We start from the raw sequence: 17,138 nt of genomic DNA, 5'->3' as shown, positions 1-17,138 counted from the left end.
TTATAGAAAGTTCCTGAATTATGATCAAGTTCCATTTCTATGAATGTCTTTAAGTTGAATTTGTGTTTAAGTTAAATTAAAGCTTATACTTAACCTTAGTCAAATGTTTGTCTTCATGTGCAGTGTGTAGCCTACTTCTGTGCATTAAGGCATTTCCACATACAGTATAACATCTTCAGCCAAGTAATGGGTCACAAGGTATCACCCATTTATTATGAACCACTGGGCGGACCTCAAACTCTTAATACAGGGTTTGCTGTCGTTTAATATGGGCTGCGCATGGTTTGATCTTTGTAAACTTGCACATGAAGCAATACCAGGCCTTAGCAAAGGGCATACCAAAGGAGCATCAAATGGTTCATGGAAAAATGGGATGAAAAGATAATGAACAATTCCCATGAAATTTTTGTAAGCCCCCCCCATGTAGCTGAAAACTTTCCAAATAAAAATTTGGATTTTTTTGTTGCATGTATTGTACCAAACCTTGGCAGGTAGTTATTTTCTTAAGACATAATCACGATGTGGTATCTGAAATCATGCCAATAAATTTTGCATTTTGTTACATTAGAATCCATTGGTCCCTCTTGCATTTAGAATGAATTTTAAAATTCAGGCATAGTCTTGCAATGATCTCCCAGATCCTATGCCTTACGCATATTTACACATGTAAATTATACAACATAAGTTTAATTATTATTATTATTACCACTGAACTCATTGGAAGTGTGAATTAAAATAAGCTTTTAAGCCCACGAGTGATAGATTTTTCCCAGACTTTTAATTGTCATTTGAAACGATATTCAGTGACAGTTTTACTAAAGTGATGTTTCACTTAGTTCGTCTGGAAGAAGAAACCCCTCTGCCTAATTCCCCAAAGAAAGTGAGTAGCTGGCCTCAACCTTCAGACTCATTTCACAGTGCTTTCCTTTAAAAAATGTTGTTTGGGTTGATTATGCACAGTGAAGCGTTAGTTCAACTGCTTCTGCCTATATCTCATCCAGTGATGTTGATTGTACGCTGAGCACTACTGTCGTTCTCACCCGCATTTTCAGTCCTTCCTTGCTTCTTCACAGTCACTGTTCGTGAAGTTTCTACTTACCCTGCCAAAAGATTGTCACTTAGAATCTTTATGGAAGCAGGTTGCAGTAACTTTCTCCCAAGGAACAGTTGGTGGTTTTGACATTGACCTTGTATTAGCAGCTGGTGGTTTTGACATTGACCTTGTATTAGCGGTGCCGCCAGGTCTCCTTGGATCCCGCAGAGCTAGTTCTACAAAGAACTTAAGACCATAGCGGTGTTTTTTTAACCAGTTAAAATAAACTTTGTTTGGCTTGAGAACTAGGGGTAGTTTTAGTTACGAAGATTATCTGTGGACAGTAGTATTAGGGGTTTATCCAGCATCCTTGGCTCCAGAAAATTTGAAATTCTGTTCTGCCTTTTATCCCTTTAGATCAGGTTCATGCTCAGTAGTGGAAGCTTGCGAGCATACAGGTCTTAGTTCTGGCAAAGGAGACACTTGTGATGGAGACAATCGGTAAACATTTCATATTCTGCCTGTCCTTGTTCGCGCTGTAGTGCTCCCGTTGAATAGAGACCAATGGCGTTTTTCCTCTTTTAAGCCCCTAGGCGCTACTCAGCAAACTAGGAGGTGGACCAGAAGCCTTTAGTTAGTACTTTCATTTCTTTGTAAATTGTACCGTAAATCGCGATTATAATATAGTTCATCCCTGAATACATACATTTTAGTTTTTACTAGAATTGTGGTAGTTTCGTATTTTTAAAGAAAATCTTAGATACCATCCAGTTTAACACCCCACCCCACCCCCCGTATAGTAGAAGAGAAAGCGAAGTTCACATTTCCGAAGCAGCTCATCATAAGTCTTCATAGAAATAGTGATGTTGCTACTGTCAGGTGTGCACTTAAGTCACCCCTGTGCCGGCACATTGTGCATTCAGCTTTTGGCTCTCAGCCTAAGAGCTTAACGAAGCATCTCAGTTAGGACGCAGCGCTGGTGTTTCCTCTCACCTCACACAGGACCCCCGCGGCGCCGTGGTTGAAGCACTTGAGGGCTAACCACAAGGTTAGACCGCAGTATCCACCCCATGGAAAAAGATGTGGCAGTCTGCGGCTGTCACCCTTGGAAGCCCTCTGGGGCACGTGTACTCTGCCCTACAGGGTGACAGTGAGTAGGAGTCCGCTTAACAGAAGTGGGTTTGCTTTTTGGGTGGAATCAACAGATAGATGGCAAATGCTTGTGTACAAAAATCACTCTTACCTCACGAGCTAGACAGAAACAGGAGACGGGTCAGCTTTAACACCACGCTTTAGTTTCCTGGTCCCTGGTGTAGCTCACAACTGAAACAAATGATTCATGTCAATCAGAAGGCTCTTTTATTAATGAATAATTGATTTGATGTATCATTTTCTTATGTCTTTATGTGTAAGACACCCCACTAATTGATGTTGAATGGATTCTGACTTATCAATAACAAACTCACTGCCATCGAGTCTATTATGACTCATAATAACCCTAATAAGCCAACATGTGTGTGTTTAAATATTGCTTAAAGAGGTAGGCATTTTTGTTTTCCAGTTCTTTTAAGTTTCCTATTTCCTGGAGATGTCCATCTGAGATATGACTGATTTTCAACTCTTGATGCACTTTCGTTCACCAATAATGACCACTCTTTAACCACGGCATCATTCAATATCCTCTGGTGGCCTATATGAATCTGCCTATTCCACAGAAGTAAATATTGTTACATTCACAACCCTAAAATAACAGCTAGTACATGAATGGGGAGATGTGCAAGCTGAATGGATGTGGCTGGAGGCAGAGAGCGGGAGAATTCCCATAAGTATCGATAAAAGTTTGACAGAATATCTGTAACTTTGTGCAAAAATAGCCATGGATGTAGTGAAGCATACAAGGGGCAGAGTTATGAAAACTTACTGGACATAACCAAACACCTTGATGGAACATGTTGCTAAGCCTGGGTGCTCAGGACCATAGTCTAAGGGACACTAAGGTCAGTTGGCATAACATAGGCTAGAAAGGCAATTAACAACTTTAGTGAGTAGTTACTAATATCTAAAAAGGCAGTAGCAGCAACTGAGGTGTCTTCCTATCTGGAGGAAAGAAGAGTGGATAAAACTGATGACAGGAGTTAGTAGTTCAGTAGCTTCATGGACCGTGTAAACACTCATCTCCACAACCAGAAGAGCTAGATGGCAGGCACCCAACCAACTACCACTTCCGAATGCCCTGAAAGCCCTAAATACAGTGGGAGGAGAAGAGCAAAATTTAAGACCTTGACAATCAGCCTTGCTGGTCTTGCTAGAGATTGGTTGTTGGTTCAACCCCCATACAACCAAGACCGCAGATGCCAACTCATAGTGATCATGTTAGAGATTGGTTCAACTCCAATATAACCAAGACCGAAGATGCCAACTCATAGTGATCGTGTAAGATGGGGGCCAAAACTACCCTTGTGGGTTTCTGAGACTGTAACTCTTTATGGGAGTACAAAGCAGCCCCATCTTTCTCCCAAGGAGTGGCTGGTGGATTTGAACTGCTGACCTTGTGAAGAGGGCAGTAAGACTTACAGAGGTACACACAGGCCTGAGAGTAACCAGCCATTTGAGATTAAGAGGATGGCATTTGCTCAAGGACAAAGTGGAGAAGGACAAGGAAAGAAAGACCAGTGGAAACAGGCATCCCGGGAGGAAGGGGGGATAAATGGTGGGATGTTAGGGGATTGCAGTCACAGGGGAACAAAATGGGCATGAATTAGTGAATAGAACCTGATCTGCTTTGTACGCCATTACCCAATTCACATTTACTAAGCAACAAAAGTATCTCACAACAAAATTATCTCCTTATGACTTGTATGGACAAGAACCACAGGAGTTAGAAGTGATGTGAGCCATACCATTCAGCTTCCTTATTTTCCAAATCAGGGAAGAACCCCAGAACACTCAGGTGGCTGGCATAAATCACACAGGCTAGAGCAGACCTATGCAGACTGAGACCTGAAATCTTACATTTCTAACATGCTGTCTTTAATTTGCACCTTAGCGCTCTGAATGAAGGGAAAATAGTAATTTAGGAATTTCTCCTTTCTAAATTATACTTTAATTTCGTAAGATCCAGCAGTTTTGTTTAGCATTAATCTGATAACAAAACAACCCCAAAATTTCAAAGCACAGACCTTGCCGGCAACCTTAAGAATCAAGAAAGAACGCCACCATTAGGTAAGATGTGCTCATTGTCAAGGACACTTGCAGCAAAATTATCCTTCAGATAAAATGCATTGCTGAAGACGACTTTAAAACTTAAGTTTACTCGTCCATCCATGTGCACAGTTTAAACACACAAAAGCGATAATACCCAAGACTGGAGGATCTAATTATTATTTTTTTAATTTGGTAGAAAATTAAAAGCATTGATTGTGTTGGTGGTGGGGGGAAGCTGCTGCCCCTGAGAGTGGGCTGATTACAAAATATTAATATGTCATCCTATCACTCTCTTCTTTGCTATATTTAGGAGTATCGGATAGTAGATACCCAAGCCCACCGAAGCTCCCTGCCATCAAGGTGATTCTGACTCACTCTGGCTTTATGGGACCGCCGGTAACTTCTCCTGCATGCTGTCCCAGCAGACAAGTTCCATCTTTCTCCCTGGAAGCAGCCGGTCGTGGTTAGAACCCCTAATCAGGGCTCTAAATGGTTGAGTTAAGTTTGCAGAGGTAGATACTAGTAATCGTGAAATTATCAGTATTTTTAGAGTTCTCAAGTGAGTAAAAGGAAAATTATTAAGGTTTTTGTTGACGTATTACAGGACTTTGCTAATGGGTAACTCAATGTAATTTTCTTCCCTACTCTATCTCGATCCCTTCTCCCATTTTTTTTTAATCATCAGGGTGCTTGGTGGTCAGAAGGTCCACCATTTTATGGAACGGGCTCAGTGTGCCTTGGTTTCCGCAGGATAACGTGAAGTTTGCTGTGATAGCTCAGGGGTGACGTGGCGGCAGACGGACTGTGACTGGCCTCAGAGCAGCCCGAGGCCTCAGACTCAGCAGATAAGTGATCGTGACAGCGACCCTGCGTGGTTCCAGAGCTGTCAGACGGCAGAGGGGGGGCTGCAGCGATGTGTGTGGGGAGCAGAGGTCGGTGGCCGTGGGTGAGCTGGGCAGTGAGGGCCTGCACTGTGTGATGGTCCTGCCGACGGCCTCTGACTGCCCAGTGCTCCTGACAGTGCTGTCACTATTGTGCAGTACACGTCACAATACCCTTTTTTTGCATTGATGAAAGCCATTCGTATTTGAATAACAGAAAGCATAGATCTTTACACAGAAATGCTATTCTCATAGGTCAGCTCTGCCATGAGGAGAAAACACGTAACGAGGTTGGACAGTACTAAAAGGGAAACCAAACAATGGGTCCAATAGGTAGCATTTAACAGATAATCAAAGCAAATATATTTCCCCTTTATTTCCTTAACATCCCAATTAAAGAGAAACAGTTAATCCAAAGGTAAGAGCAAAGGTAGGAACTTGGTGTACAGTTCAGAAATTTTGATTTAAAAGAAAAATTAGCTGCTCAAACATTGCACCTGTTTTACAGCAGTCTCTGAGCCACCTCCATTTTCTTTCCTTTGCAGCCCCACACCAACGTCCGTCTGTGCTGCCTAGTTTTCTGTACAACTCTATTCAAACGGAAATTAAATAAATACTTCTTTTGGATGATTGTTAATTCATTCTCTTTTTCCTCTTTGGCTTCTGGGAGGCTCTTGGTTTTCCCTTCTAGGTCTTTAAGTACTCTTCTCGCCCTCCCCCTCGTCCCCCCCACCCTATGATGTTGTTCTTCCTCAGGTGTAGGAGTGGCGTAGGTCCTTTGGGTGTTTTCAGCCGTGTCAAAGCCCAAACCAAATGCATTGTTCTGGAGCCTGTTCAAGCTCTGAGCGAGCAGACCGACTAGAACTTTTCTAGTAAGAATTCTCAGAACAGGTAGGAGGTAGTAGCAGCTGCCCGGGACGCGATGGATTTTGTGACGCTTAGCAGCAATTACAAGTCATCGTACGGCAGCGAGAACCGGTCCTGCTTGCTGTAGTCTAGGCTTTAGACTTCGGCTCTGAGTTTATTTTACCAGATATACTCGCGTATAAGCCGACCGATCCAAATATCAGCCGAGGTATCTAATTTTACCACAAAAACTGCATGAAAATGTGCTGGAAAAACTCGGCTTATACATGAGTATGTATGGTAGTTCATTTAATCTGCAATAATCCTCATCCCCTTCCACCAAAATTAAAAAAACGAATATGAAAGGCATGACTGTTTGTTAGCCGTCCAGGAAGACCCCTTCGGCGGACAGCAGGGTGAAGCACTGCACAGCCCCGCACCGCCCTTGCCTGGGGCCCATTGTTGTAAACACAGTGTCAGCCCATCTCCTCAAGAGCCTGCTTCCTTTTGCTGCTCTTCCACTGTACCAAGCTCCATATATATATATATATATATATATAAAGTAAGATAAGTCACGTAATTTGACCAAAGCCTCCCATATACAGTGATAGAGGTCAGATAGCAATGTCGTCCGTCCATCTTCAAAGTGGTTCTCAGTTTCAGTAGACCGAGTTTGTGGGAGGGACTCTGTAATTTTTAATCTTCGTAGTCTTAGCATTTATTTAAAAAAACCCACGTATTCAGGACGTGTTTTGTTTAGATAATGGAATGGGTGTGTAATTCCAGAAATTTATGGCCGCATTATACTTGTTTGTGGAGAAATAGATGTCTGTTCGTACTCCGGATTTGAATGCAGAGAACTTCCATAAGCTTGTTACGTTCTCTTGTCTGCCAGTCTTCTCTTACTCTGTATCTTGGAGATTCAGCCCATCTCTCTCTCTATAACCATGTTCCTCTCTTTGGTAGGTAGGCTGAAGTCAGACTGCCCACAAAATTGATAGCAGCTTGTTTGCTGATCTGTCACCTCGTTAGGTTGCAGGCTTGTTGAGGGCAGGGGTTTTCAGTCCACGTTCTGAAATAGTAATAGAAGCAGTGAGTTGATTTATATTCGCAGCAATGCTGTACTGGAAGACAAAGCAGAATGCCCCATAGTCTGAAAGTCTGTACCCAGTCAGGGAGCAAACAGGCACAGCATTTTCCTGTGGAGCATCTGGGTGCTTTAACCACTGTGCCAGCAGGGCTTGGTTGACAAGACAATGGCCCATGGACATATTTTATGTCCTTTGACCGTTTGTCTCTGAAACCATGGCAGGGGCATTTAATGGGATTGTTACTTTGTAAATCTCTAATATCTGGGCTCTTGTGAGTTAATACTTTTAGACGGGCGCATAGAAAGTTAAAAATGGGTTTCGCTCTTTTTATTTATTTGACAGAGTAACCCGATATGTTCAAATTTGAACTATTTTACAATTCTTTGCCTATATTAAAGCATTTTATTTTAACACCAGATTCCCTTTAGTGCCTTTGAATATTTTCCTTTTTCTACTTTGATCAAACAGCTGCAGACATTTGTAGACCTACGTAAAGATGAATTTCTATTTTCTTACAATCTTGATACTATTTAAAAAATGGTTGCTTGTGCTATAAACAAGAAGTTTTTATTGACGAAGTTAAACATTTCTAATGTTTCGCCTGGGGGTGGCATTTTGGCAGTATTAGAACCAAGGTCGCCATGTTTCTGTTGGTTTTGTTCTAGTACTGTGCCTCTGGGGAACATTCCCGATTCTCAGCAGTGCTCATAAACGTGCGGAACTGGGGAAGAGGCACCCTCAAGTATTCATTTTCTCCTCGCGGTCTTAAGAATATTGAAACGAAATAATCTAGCAGACGTGCAATGCGAATCTCTTATGCAGTAAATGCCACTGAACATTGTGAAGGGGCCGTGGTCAAGCCCTGGGCTCGCCAGTAGGCCGCCAGTTGGGACCGGCCAGCCCTGGGTAAAACAAGGGGGCGGTCTGTTTGTGTCAGACATGGCAGTCGCGGAAACACCGTGGGGCATCTCTCCTCCATCGACTCCTTGGCAGTGGGTGGGTTCTTCGTGGACCAAATTTTGTAAGATAAGGTACCTTGTTAAAAAGATAAAGTAATTCAGACTATATATTTGACTTTGCATCACACAGTTTCCAGAACGCTAAACTGTGTGCAGAGAAAAAGATTTTAAAAAGAGAATTCTTCTCGTTTCTTTTCCTCTATCTGTAATAGTTCACTGTGTTGTTTTTTCCCCCAGTCACTTACACTGAAAATCAGGTGAACTAGGTCATCTTTGGGCACTGCTCTAGGAATGCGGTCACAAAATGATATGGTAACTGTGCTGGAGAGGCAGCAGCAGAAATAGGCCTGAATGTATATACGCAGCCACTCGGAAATGGAAACGCGTGGAGCAGCCGCTGTCCAGTCCCGTGTGTGTGTGTGTGTGTGTGCGTGTGTGTGCGTGTGTGTAACCGAGTGTTGTGATTCCGAGGATGCACGCTGTCCATTGTTTAGTTGACTAAATAATAGATGACTTGCTTAAGTAATTCTGTTTTTTTTTTTTACTGTGATCAGTGGATATACTCTGAAATTTAATTTTTTTCCCCTTTTTTAAAAGTTTCATTGACATAAAATTCACATACCATACAATTAACCAACACTCTCAACTTTAGAGAACCGTTTCCATTCAGGCCTGTTTTTATAGTATCTTCATGGCTGCAATGTAGTTTTGACTGTTCCTCGTCTTCAGCACTGTGCTTTATCCATCGTAGGCATATGCTACTCAGAGAAGATATCAAGGGAAATAGTAAGGGCCCTTCTCTCCGGGAATTTCACAGGCAGCTCAAGTTGACCACAGCTTTCGGAACACCTTTAAAATTAGAAAACGTCAACATTGCTCCTTAAAGCCACTCTTGACTGTTAGAAACTTGACATACAGCACCAAGACCAGTGGGATAACTTTGAAGCTTAGTCAGTTCACAGCACTCTGAGTTTGTAAGAGCCTTCACGCACGCACTCACTCACGCACTCACTCACTCACTCTGTCATTGAGGCGATGCTGACCCATAGTGACCCCCTCTAGGTTTCTGAGACTAACTTGTTTTAGGGGAGTAGAAAGCCCAGTCTCCCTCCCCACCCCCCCAGGAGCTGCTGGTGGTTTTGAACTGCCAACCAGGAAGATTGTAGTCCAATGCTGAACCACTACAACAAGGCTGTATATCTACACACACACATTCTCTCCCTCCCTCCCTCCCAAAGTTGACTCGTTATTACCTGCAGTATTCACGTTATGTAAAGTTAACAGTGACCTTCAGCTTCTAGGGGAAATTATAGTGTTAGATCCTTGCAGGCCTCTGGTCATAACATTGTCATCAACTAATTAGTACATAATGTTTTTTGTATGTCTTTGTTTAGAGACACCTAAAACTGTATACAGTTGATTCAGTGACATTGAATTCAGGGCCAACAGCACTACAGCTCAGACTGAACACAGTTTATCTAGCACACCCATTCTCTTTGTAAGGCACATCACACTCTTGTAGTTCGAGAACATTCTGATAGGGACTGATTTCAAAAGCCCCAAACAGCAAGCCCTACTCACTGCCTCCAAGTCGATTCCCACTTACACAGTGACAGTAGAACAGTGGTTCTCAACCTTCTTCGTGCCACGGCCCTTTCATACAGTTCCTCATGTTTGGTGACACCCTCCCCTCCCACCATAAAATTATTTTCCTTGCTACTTCATCACTGTCACTCTGCTACTATTATGTATCGGGTGACCCCTGTGAAAGGGTCATTCAACCCCCAAAGGGGTTGCAACCCACAGACTGAGAACCGCTGAGGTAGACATGTGGGTTTCTGAGGCTGTTACTCTTTACAGAAGTAGAAAACCTCGTCTTTCTCCCATGGAGCAGCTGGTGGTTTCGAACTCGCCAGCAATGAGGGTAGCAGCCCAACTTGTAACTCCTTCGCCACCAGGGCTCCTGGGGAAATTAAAAAAAAAACAAATATCCGAAAAGGTGTTACTACCCAGAGAGTAAGGGGGGGTCCTTGGTGGTGCTGGGTCCAGCCCTGGTGGGAAGTGTTGGACACAGGTTTGAGGTTCAAACCCACCAGCTGCTCTGTGGCAGGAAAGTTGAGGCTGCCTGCCCCATAAAGAGTCACAGCCTTGGAAATCCCATATTGGGTGGCTATGAATCAGAATCCACTTGGTGGCTTTTTGACTGGCAGTGAGGAGGACACAGGTTGATACTGTGAAAGCTGAAAGAGCAAGGCAACTTCAGCTGGGAACTTGTTCACCAGGCAAGCTCACAGTTTTGACTGATAGGTATACATATGAATGGCTGTGATAGTATTTTGGTCTCTTTAATTTCTGGAAACCCTAGAATTCAAATTGTCACCAATCGTTCCCCAGACAAACCGAAACAATAAATCAGTGAGCTAAAATAGCACAGCTATTTTTGAATGACTTAAACTCGCTCGTGTTATGATTTCACTTCTTAAAGTTTCACAGATTGGTTGCTTTGCTTTTTAAGTCTTTGAGAGGCCTTCAAAAGGTAGTCCCTGCATTCCTACTTCGTGCCACCCTTCTCTGCCCTTTAGGGCTGAGATCAACTTGATGCCAATGGTCTCTGTGGCTTTTTGTTTTGAGAGGGGTCAGACAAACATATTCCCAAAATGCTCGTGCTTGTGGATTAGGATAAAGGTTGAAGAAAATCTCCTCCACAGCATGTATCAGTTATGTCCCACAGACAGGAAGTTCTGGGTCCAAGACTGGCGCGTTTACCGTATCGCTGTGTTAGGGGTATAGTAGCCACTTAGGTGATGTAAAAACTGAAGTTTTACCATAATCATCATATTATGTTGGTGATCATTCAGGTGATGTAAGACTAACTACACTTTGATTTACTTTTTTGGGGGTGAAAACCCTCTTAGGAGGATATTGTGTTATGTTAATCTGTCTTCAGCGGTTTTCATCTCAGTGAGTGATCATATAATGCATCCGCTCATGCAGGAAAGAAACTTCAGTTTCTAAGTGTCTTCCATCCCCAGTAACTTCTTCCTAGCTCCCCGTCACCGAACAGCCTCCTGCATTCCTGAAGCGCCCTCAGTGCGTGATCCCCTCACCGATTGTCCTTCCAGGCGGTTTTCATATTAGGCAGGATGATCTTCTTACATTGTAAATCGATTTAAAGCCTACCACTAAATTCATTTTCTCTAAGGATGCTTCAGAATAGGGTCCTTACTTCAAGTCCTGCTTTCTTCTCTTGCTCCTTGTCCCCTTAAACTGTCCGCAGCTGTCCTCACTCAGCCCTTCCACCGACTTCCTGCTCCCGCCATCCCTCCCCAGCCGTCCTCCACCACGCCCACTCTGACCAGTCATTCCAGAGCCAGCCCCAAGGAGACTTCCTCTGCGAAGTACTCCTAGACTGCTGAATGAGGGTAGGGCTTCCCCTGTGTGTTTCCATTGGAAAATTAATAGCTTTTTATTTGTCTTCCTTTCTGAACTATGAGCTTCATGAGTGCTTAGTCATCACCTTTTCACAGCTTCGGGCTTTAGCAATTCTTGGCCCTTGATTAACTCCCTCCTATGCTTTTAAAATATGTATCACATAAAAAGATGCATGCACTGCCAGGCCCACCCACCCACCAAGGCCCACATGACATTGTTAGACACCCTCTTTTACTGAATCAACGTGCATCTGTCATACCTTTCCAATTTCTATGTCCATGAGTAACGTTTTCCGGAGCATGCCCCATTCATTTGTTGATGGATTCTTTGTAGTGGCTTTGTGCAGCACAGTCAGTGGTTTCCACAAAGATCATAGGACAGCTGCCAAGACTAGACTACTAGCCTTTCTGACCCATTACAGAAACGTGTACTGATCTCTTCTTTAAATCACTTCTTGATAGGAGCGGGGACAAATAGAAGTAGGTATTGCCAGGCCATGTGCAAGCGTCTCGGTCCCTGTCCGCTCTGTGATTAAGAGGGAAGTGTGTCCTGTAAGAGAATGGCATTTGAGATTTGGCACCTACGTCCCCACCTCTCTACCTCATACGGCGCTGGGCCTTTGGTTCTGTTTGTAAATCGAAGCGCAGCAGATTAGACATCGACAAAATAGAGAGGTAATAACCCGCCAAGGTAGACAAGAGCTAGACAGCTCACCGTTTACTCTGCACTGTTCAATCCTCCAACCCAGTTTGATTCAAATGAAATCTTTTCCTAAATAACGATACATTTGATTTTTCTAGCGTCTCTCCCCTCCCCGCCCTCAGTTCAGGAGAAGCAGAACAACCTTTCATGTTGTATTAAAATACGATGCTGCAAAACATACACGACGCTGGAAGCCCTCTTGAAAGTTTTTCATCTTTTTTGCCAATACTGCTATCTTGCAGAAAAGTAGACCCAACCGTGTTTTGGTTACACTCACCTCAATAAATATTAGCACTAACTTTATTTGTCAGGGTTGTCATAAGAAAATATAGAGCCTTTATTTGATATCACTTAATAAAATCAAGCGGATCTTACAGCATTGTTTACATTTTGTCTAAACAGTTTGTTGAGAAAATGCCTAATGAGCTTTGTTTTGTTTTTAGGGTCATATCCTGTGTTGTGGCCTCATGGTTTAAGTGGGAATAAAGATGAGTATAAGCAGTGATGAGGTCAACTTCTTGGTATATAGATACTTGCAAGAGTCAGGTGAGTACCTCTGTAAAGTGAAGTAGGCCTCAAATGATTTTCATACCCTAAAAATACCCTCTTATGCATTTGAAACTTGTACCAGTCCAAACCGTTGAGTTCTGTCTGTTTCCTTAATGTCTGGACTGCTATTTTAAAGCTATGTGTTACTGCATGGTTTAACTCTCTGACTCTTTCAAATATGTTGGAATCACCTCAGGCAAACGTTTGTGACACAAGGTTTGGCTTCCGTGGTTCAGATGCCACTTTATATGCTCTGGGCCTGTTGCACACGGTTAGTTGGGACGTATAAATGCACAGTCACCGCTGTTTCGTAATGCACAGTCAGAATCCTTAAATTAAACGTTATTGGTCCTAAAATTCCAGTATTCTTGGAGTGCCTTCATAAGTGTTATTCCAATTGATTACGTATATCCTTGGCTATATTCTTAAGCATATTTGGTGGGTCATAAGTAGAACCCTTGTTTTATAAGCAAAACCCAAACCCTCCTGGATTTCTAGATAAGTTAAACCGGATAGTCAGAAAATAGAAGTGATACTGCAAGGTTAAAGTGGAAAAAGTTAAAAGAAAATACTAAGGCACAAGGTGAACTCTATTTGAGTGTGCATTGGGGTTATAGGATCCTGCAAAAGATTCCCAATCGCAGTGTTTAGTGCAGATTATTTCCACGAGTTTGGTCCTTAAAAATGTAGCCGAGCGATTGCACTTTAGAAATGAACACGTAAATGTTGCTGAGCGTTTCAGTAGTGGGTGCGGCGTGTGGTGCACAGAGGAACCTCTGAGAGCTGGCCTCCTTAGGGCTGCAGCTGCCGGCCAGGTCTTGCAGTTGTTCTGTCCACAGTGGGCTACAGTCTTAGCACGTTTAGCTCACTCTCTGTTAGTGAGTTTTCTTTCTCTGCCATGTTCCTGCTTTACCCAATTGCTCTGACTCTCTCAGGTTTACTGTAGTAAAAAGAGACAATTTTGGTCGTGGTGTGTGAGGGAGGGAGGAAGGGTCAGACCAGAGATCTACTTTGTAGGACGGTAAGGATGAGGCGAATCTTCCAGAGTCCTCATTTATGCCTTTGAGACGTCCGTTGTTCTTACGATAGCAGCAAGCCGGTGTCCTTTCCGCTAGAGGAAGCTTTCGCCCGCATGGCTTTAGGCCTGCCCTCAGACTGCCCGACTGCTTGCTCTCAGCTCTTCCCAGCTGTACCCGAGTTCTGAGCCTTGCTCTCGGGCTTTCTGCACGCTGCTCCTGTTTGGCCTGGAGTAGCTTGGGAGACTGAGGCCCAACTAGGGCCAAAAGGGAAATGGAGGGAAGAAACCTGGGAGAAGAACCTCTTGGGGAACTTTGAGGTGGATATTCCCCCTTTTCCTTAACTGGTGTTGAAGGCATATCCCAAAAAAGTATCTCAGAGAATGGACTGAATAAGAGAATGTGATGAACAAAGCAAAAAAACCATGACCTGTGGTTGTAAATAGGAATTTGGAAATTGCTGTGCAGTATGTTGGGAGTGGAGGATATAATTCATTGGATAAAAAACAATTTGTGTCTTTTGCCTTTGCATCAGACCACTCTTTAAGTCAGATTCGAAACTTTTGGACCCCCAAAATATTGTGAAGAATCAACGTCTGGGAAATGTAACGCCAACTGGGTTATAATAGCAAGTATTTAGGCAGGATCATCCGAAGTGGCCCTGTTTTGGAGATCAGGAAACAGCCGACTAGCTCAGCAGTGCCCTCCGGGTCACCTTCTGTTGAATACAAACGGGGCAAGGTAAAGTTAGACATGCTAATAAAAGCTCAGATGTTTATATTTCCAAGCGGACTCGATGTATTCTGTTGCCACAGCAAGTACAATAAAATAACACTTGGATGTTGATGGACTTTTGAACGAGTTGATTACGTGTCATCATTTTGTTCTCGGGGAAAAAAAAAACCCGTCTAAATGCCACGTTCTAAGGCATTTGATTTTGCAGTAAAACGATAGCAATTATTTTAAAAGGTCTTCGTAAGGCTAGACTGATACTTCTTATATTAAGCCTCTTGTCATTGGTTACCGCACTCTTAGCTGTGTTGTTTACTCGTTGGAATACTCGGTCATTTATAATGTGCTGGTGGTGATGTTTGACCTTAAGTCACGCCATACAGAGTGTGTTCGCCAGCCCCTTCATAAGCTTACCTTACGATTGGCAGAGGAACAGTAGACTCAGCCGACATTTTTATTTATGGAGGTTTTTAGGAGTGCAGCTCGCCCCCTAGGTTGAGGTACTGCCTATTACAGTTTGACCGTTTGTATCAGAATCGCTATGAGAACATCAAGACCCAAGGGTGCATACTGTGAACGTCCTCTAAGATACAATGAAGGTTGGAAACCATTGGTCTATATTCGTTGTATTACAGTTTGATCTGGACAGTGGGTATGTAGTGGGTTCACAATATCTTGAAAACAAAAATATTCATAGGTAACTTCAGGGTAAAGTGGAAAGCATGCAGTGGGCACACATGGAATCGAAATCTGAGTTGAAATACATCCCAAAGCAGTGTTGCTACAGAACTTGCTGGAAAAAGGTGTAAAAGGGATGTCACAAAGGACGCTGCGAGACACTCATCTGGAGTTCCTTGGAGAAATACGAAAAACTAAGTGGTGGCACCATGCTCCCGTGTTCAGTTTGAACTAACATTTCGGCAGCTTGACTCCACCAGCCTCCACAGTCTGCTCCTTAAAGGTTACAGCCTTATACCGGACCGGCAGGGCAGCCGTGCTCGGTGTCCTGGGCGTCCGAGTCAGACTGCACTTGCAGGCACACAGCTACAGAGAACCCGGGCCGAGGAAGAGCTCAGCACGTCACCAGTGGGGATGCGCATGCCGCCCGAGATCCGCACTGCTGCTTGTTCCTAAGGCTCACTCTTGTTGCCGATCCCCATTTATACAATACAAACGATCATTTTTGCAATTGATGACTTTTATGATATACCTAGTTCTATAATTCCATTTCCTGGCAGCTTTAGGAATCTGTTGTATTTATCACCATAATTTCCAAAGGATACTTTGGAATAAAGGTGTGAATTACTTGATTTCCAAAGGATACTTTGGAATAAAGGTTGAGAATAAAGGTGTGAATTACTTGAAAATCATAAATATTTCTCACAAAAATTGTAAAGTGATGCAGTAGAAACTAAAATTTTAACATTGTTTTCAAAAGGAGCACTAAACTGGATTTAGATAGGTAGAAAAAGCACTGGGGAAAGGGGCGGGGTGGGGGTGGAATTGATGCTGAGACCATCAAAATGCAGATTTGCCCTCTTAAAGACTGACACACTCTCTCTCTCTCTCTCTCTCTCTCTCTCTCTCTCTCTCTCTCTCTCTCTCTCACACACACACACACACACACACACACACAATAACTTTCTGTCTTGCCTGTCTTAGTCCTTAAAGTCAAAACATACCACATGAACCTATTCTGTTTTGATAAATAGGAGCTTTAAACATGTTTTAAAACTTTCCATTTTTCTTGGTCAAATGTTGATTAAATTCTGCCATCCATACCCCTTGGAGACTCTCATAAACACTTAGTGCTCTGTGATGATCACCCTATTTTATTAGCAGTGCTAAACTATATTAATCTGGTACAAGCCCTCCCACCCCAAAGCGCTTAGATAGCTTCTTGGAGCATCTGTTTCCTTACCCATGTAATTACGAAAAGTGGATCACATCATAACTCAGCCCCAAGTCTTCCAAGGATTCTCTGAAACAAGCTATCACCGCCCACCAGAACTAATAAAGAGAAATATATATTTATTCTAGGGTGTTTTTTTAAGTGTTGCAACTTATTAAATTATCTCAATTTTACCTGTAGAAAATTCACCTTAAACAAGCCACGTAGCTCTCCACTGTTCTGCACTTTTATGCACCAGACTTCAGTATTCAACAATTATTTCCTAGGGAATAAAATTAGTTATTTTTTTCCCTCTTTTGAGATGGGTTGAAAATTGAATGCATTTGACATGCAGTTCTGTAAGTAACGATTGACTTTATTCAGAATGCTGCCTTTAATTAGTGTTCGCCCAAGGGCATTAATCATTTGATTGCCCTAATAACTAATTTTACCATCCTTATGCAGATAAGTACTTAGTGGTACATGCTAAGTTGTGTATGACAGAATCTGATAGAGTGTTAATTTCTTAAAAGCTTAAGAGGCTTAGCAAGGACCCTGCTTGAGTAGTGGATTTCCCATTGAGCCGCCACCCTCAGGGTAAGGCGTTCAAAACCACCCGCTGCTCCACAAGAGAAAGATGAGCTTTCTGTTCCCGTAAGGATTTACAGTCTCAGGAATACTGGGCCGGTCTACCCTGCCCTGTAGGATCGCTGTGAGTCCGAGTGAGCTGATGGCGGGGAGTTTGATTTTGGGTTTGGGAGAAGCTGTTTGCATCTTTGCTTTTTGGCCTTTCTCCTCACCT

The 17,138-nt window shown here is 43.0% G+C and overlaps 1 protein-coding gene across 6 annotated transcripts in view; it reads left to right on the top strand.

Moving 5' to 3' along the window:
• The window catches only part of TBL1XR1 (TBL1X/Y related 1), a 156,105-nt gene that overhangs the window by 106,338 nt on the left and 32,629 nt on the right, over positions 1-17,138 (top strand). For 4 of the 6 annotated variants that reach the window (XM_075556053.1, XM_075556055.1, XM_075556057.1 and 1 more), the window contains one exon: positions 12,592-12,694. The exons of the other annotated variants lie outside the window; for them this stretch is intronic. In XM_075556053.1, the coding sequence (XP_075412168.1) occupies positions 12,637-12,694 (58 nt within the window). In that variant the 5' untranslated portion in view covers positions 12,592-12,636. The remainder of the gene's footprint in view (positions 1-12,591; positions 12,695-17,138) is intronic. 6 annotated transcript variants of the gene reach the window in all.

This window comes from Tenrec ecaudatus, chromosome 8, assembly GCF_050624435.1.
Source record: "Tenrec ecaudatus isolate mTenEca1 chromosome 8, mTenEca1.hap1, whole genome shotgun sequence".
NCBI lineage: Eukaryota > Metazoa > Chordata > Mammalia > Afrosoricida > Tenrecidae > Tenrec > Tenrec ecaudatus.
Note: the sequence above shows the minus strand (reverse complement) of the source record. Positions and strands in the feature narration are given on the sequence as shown.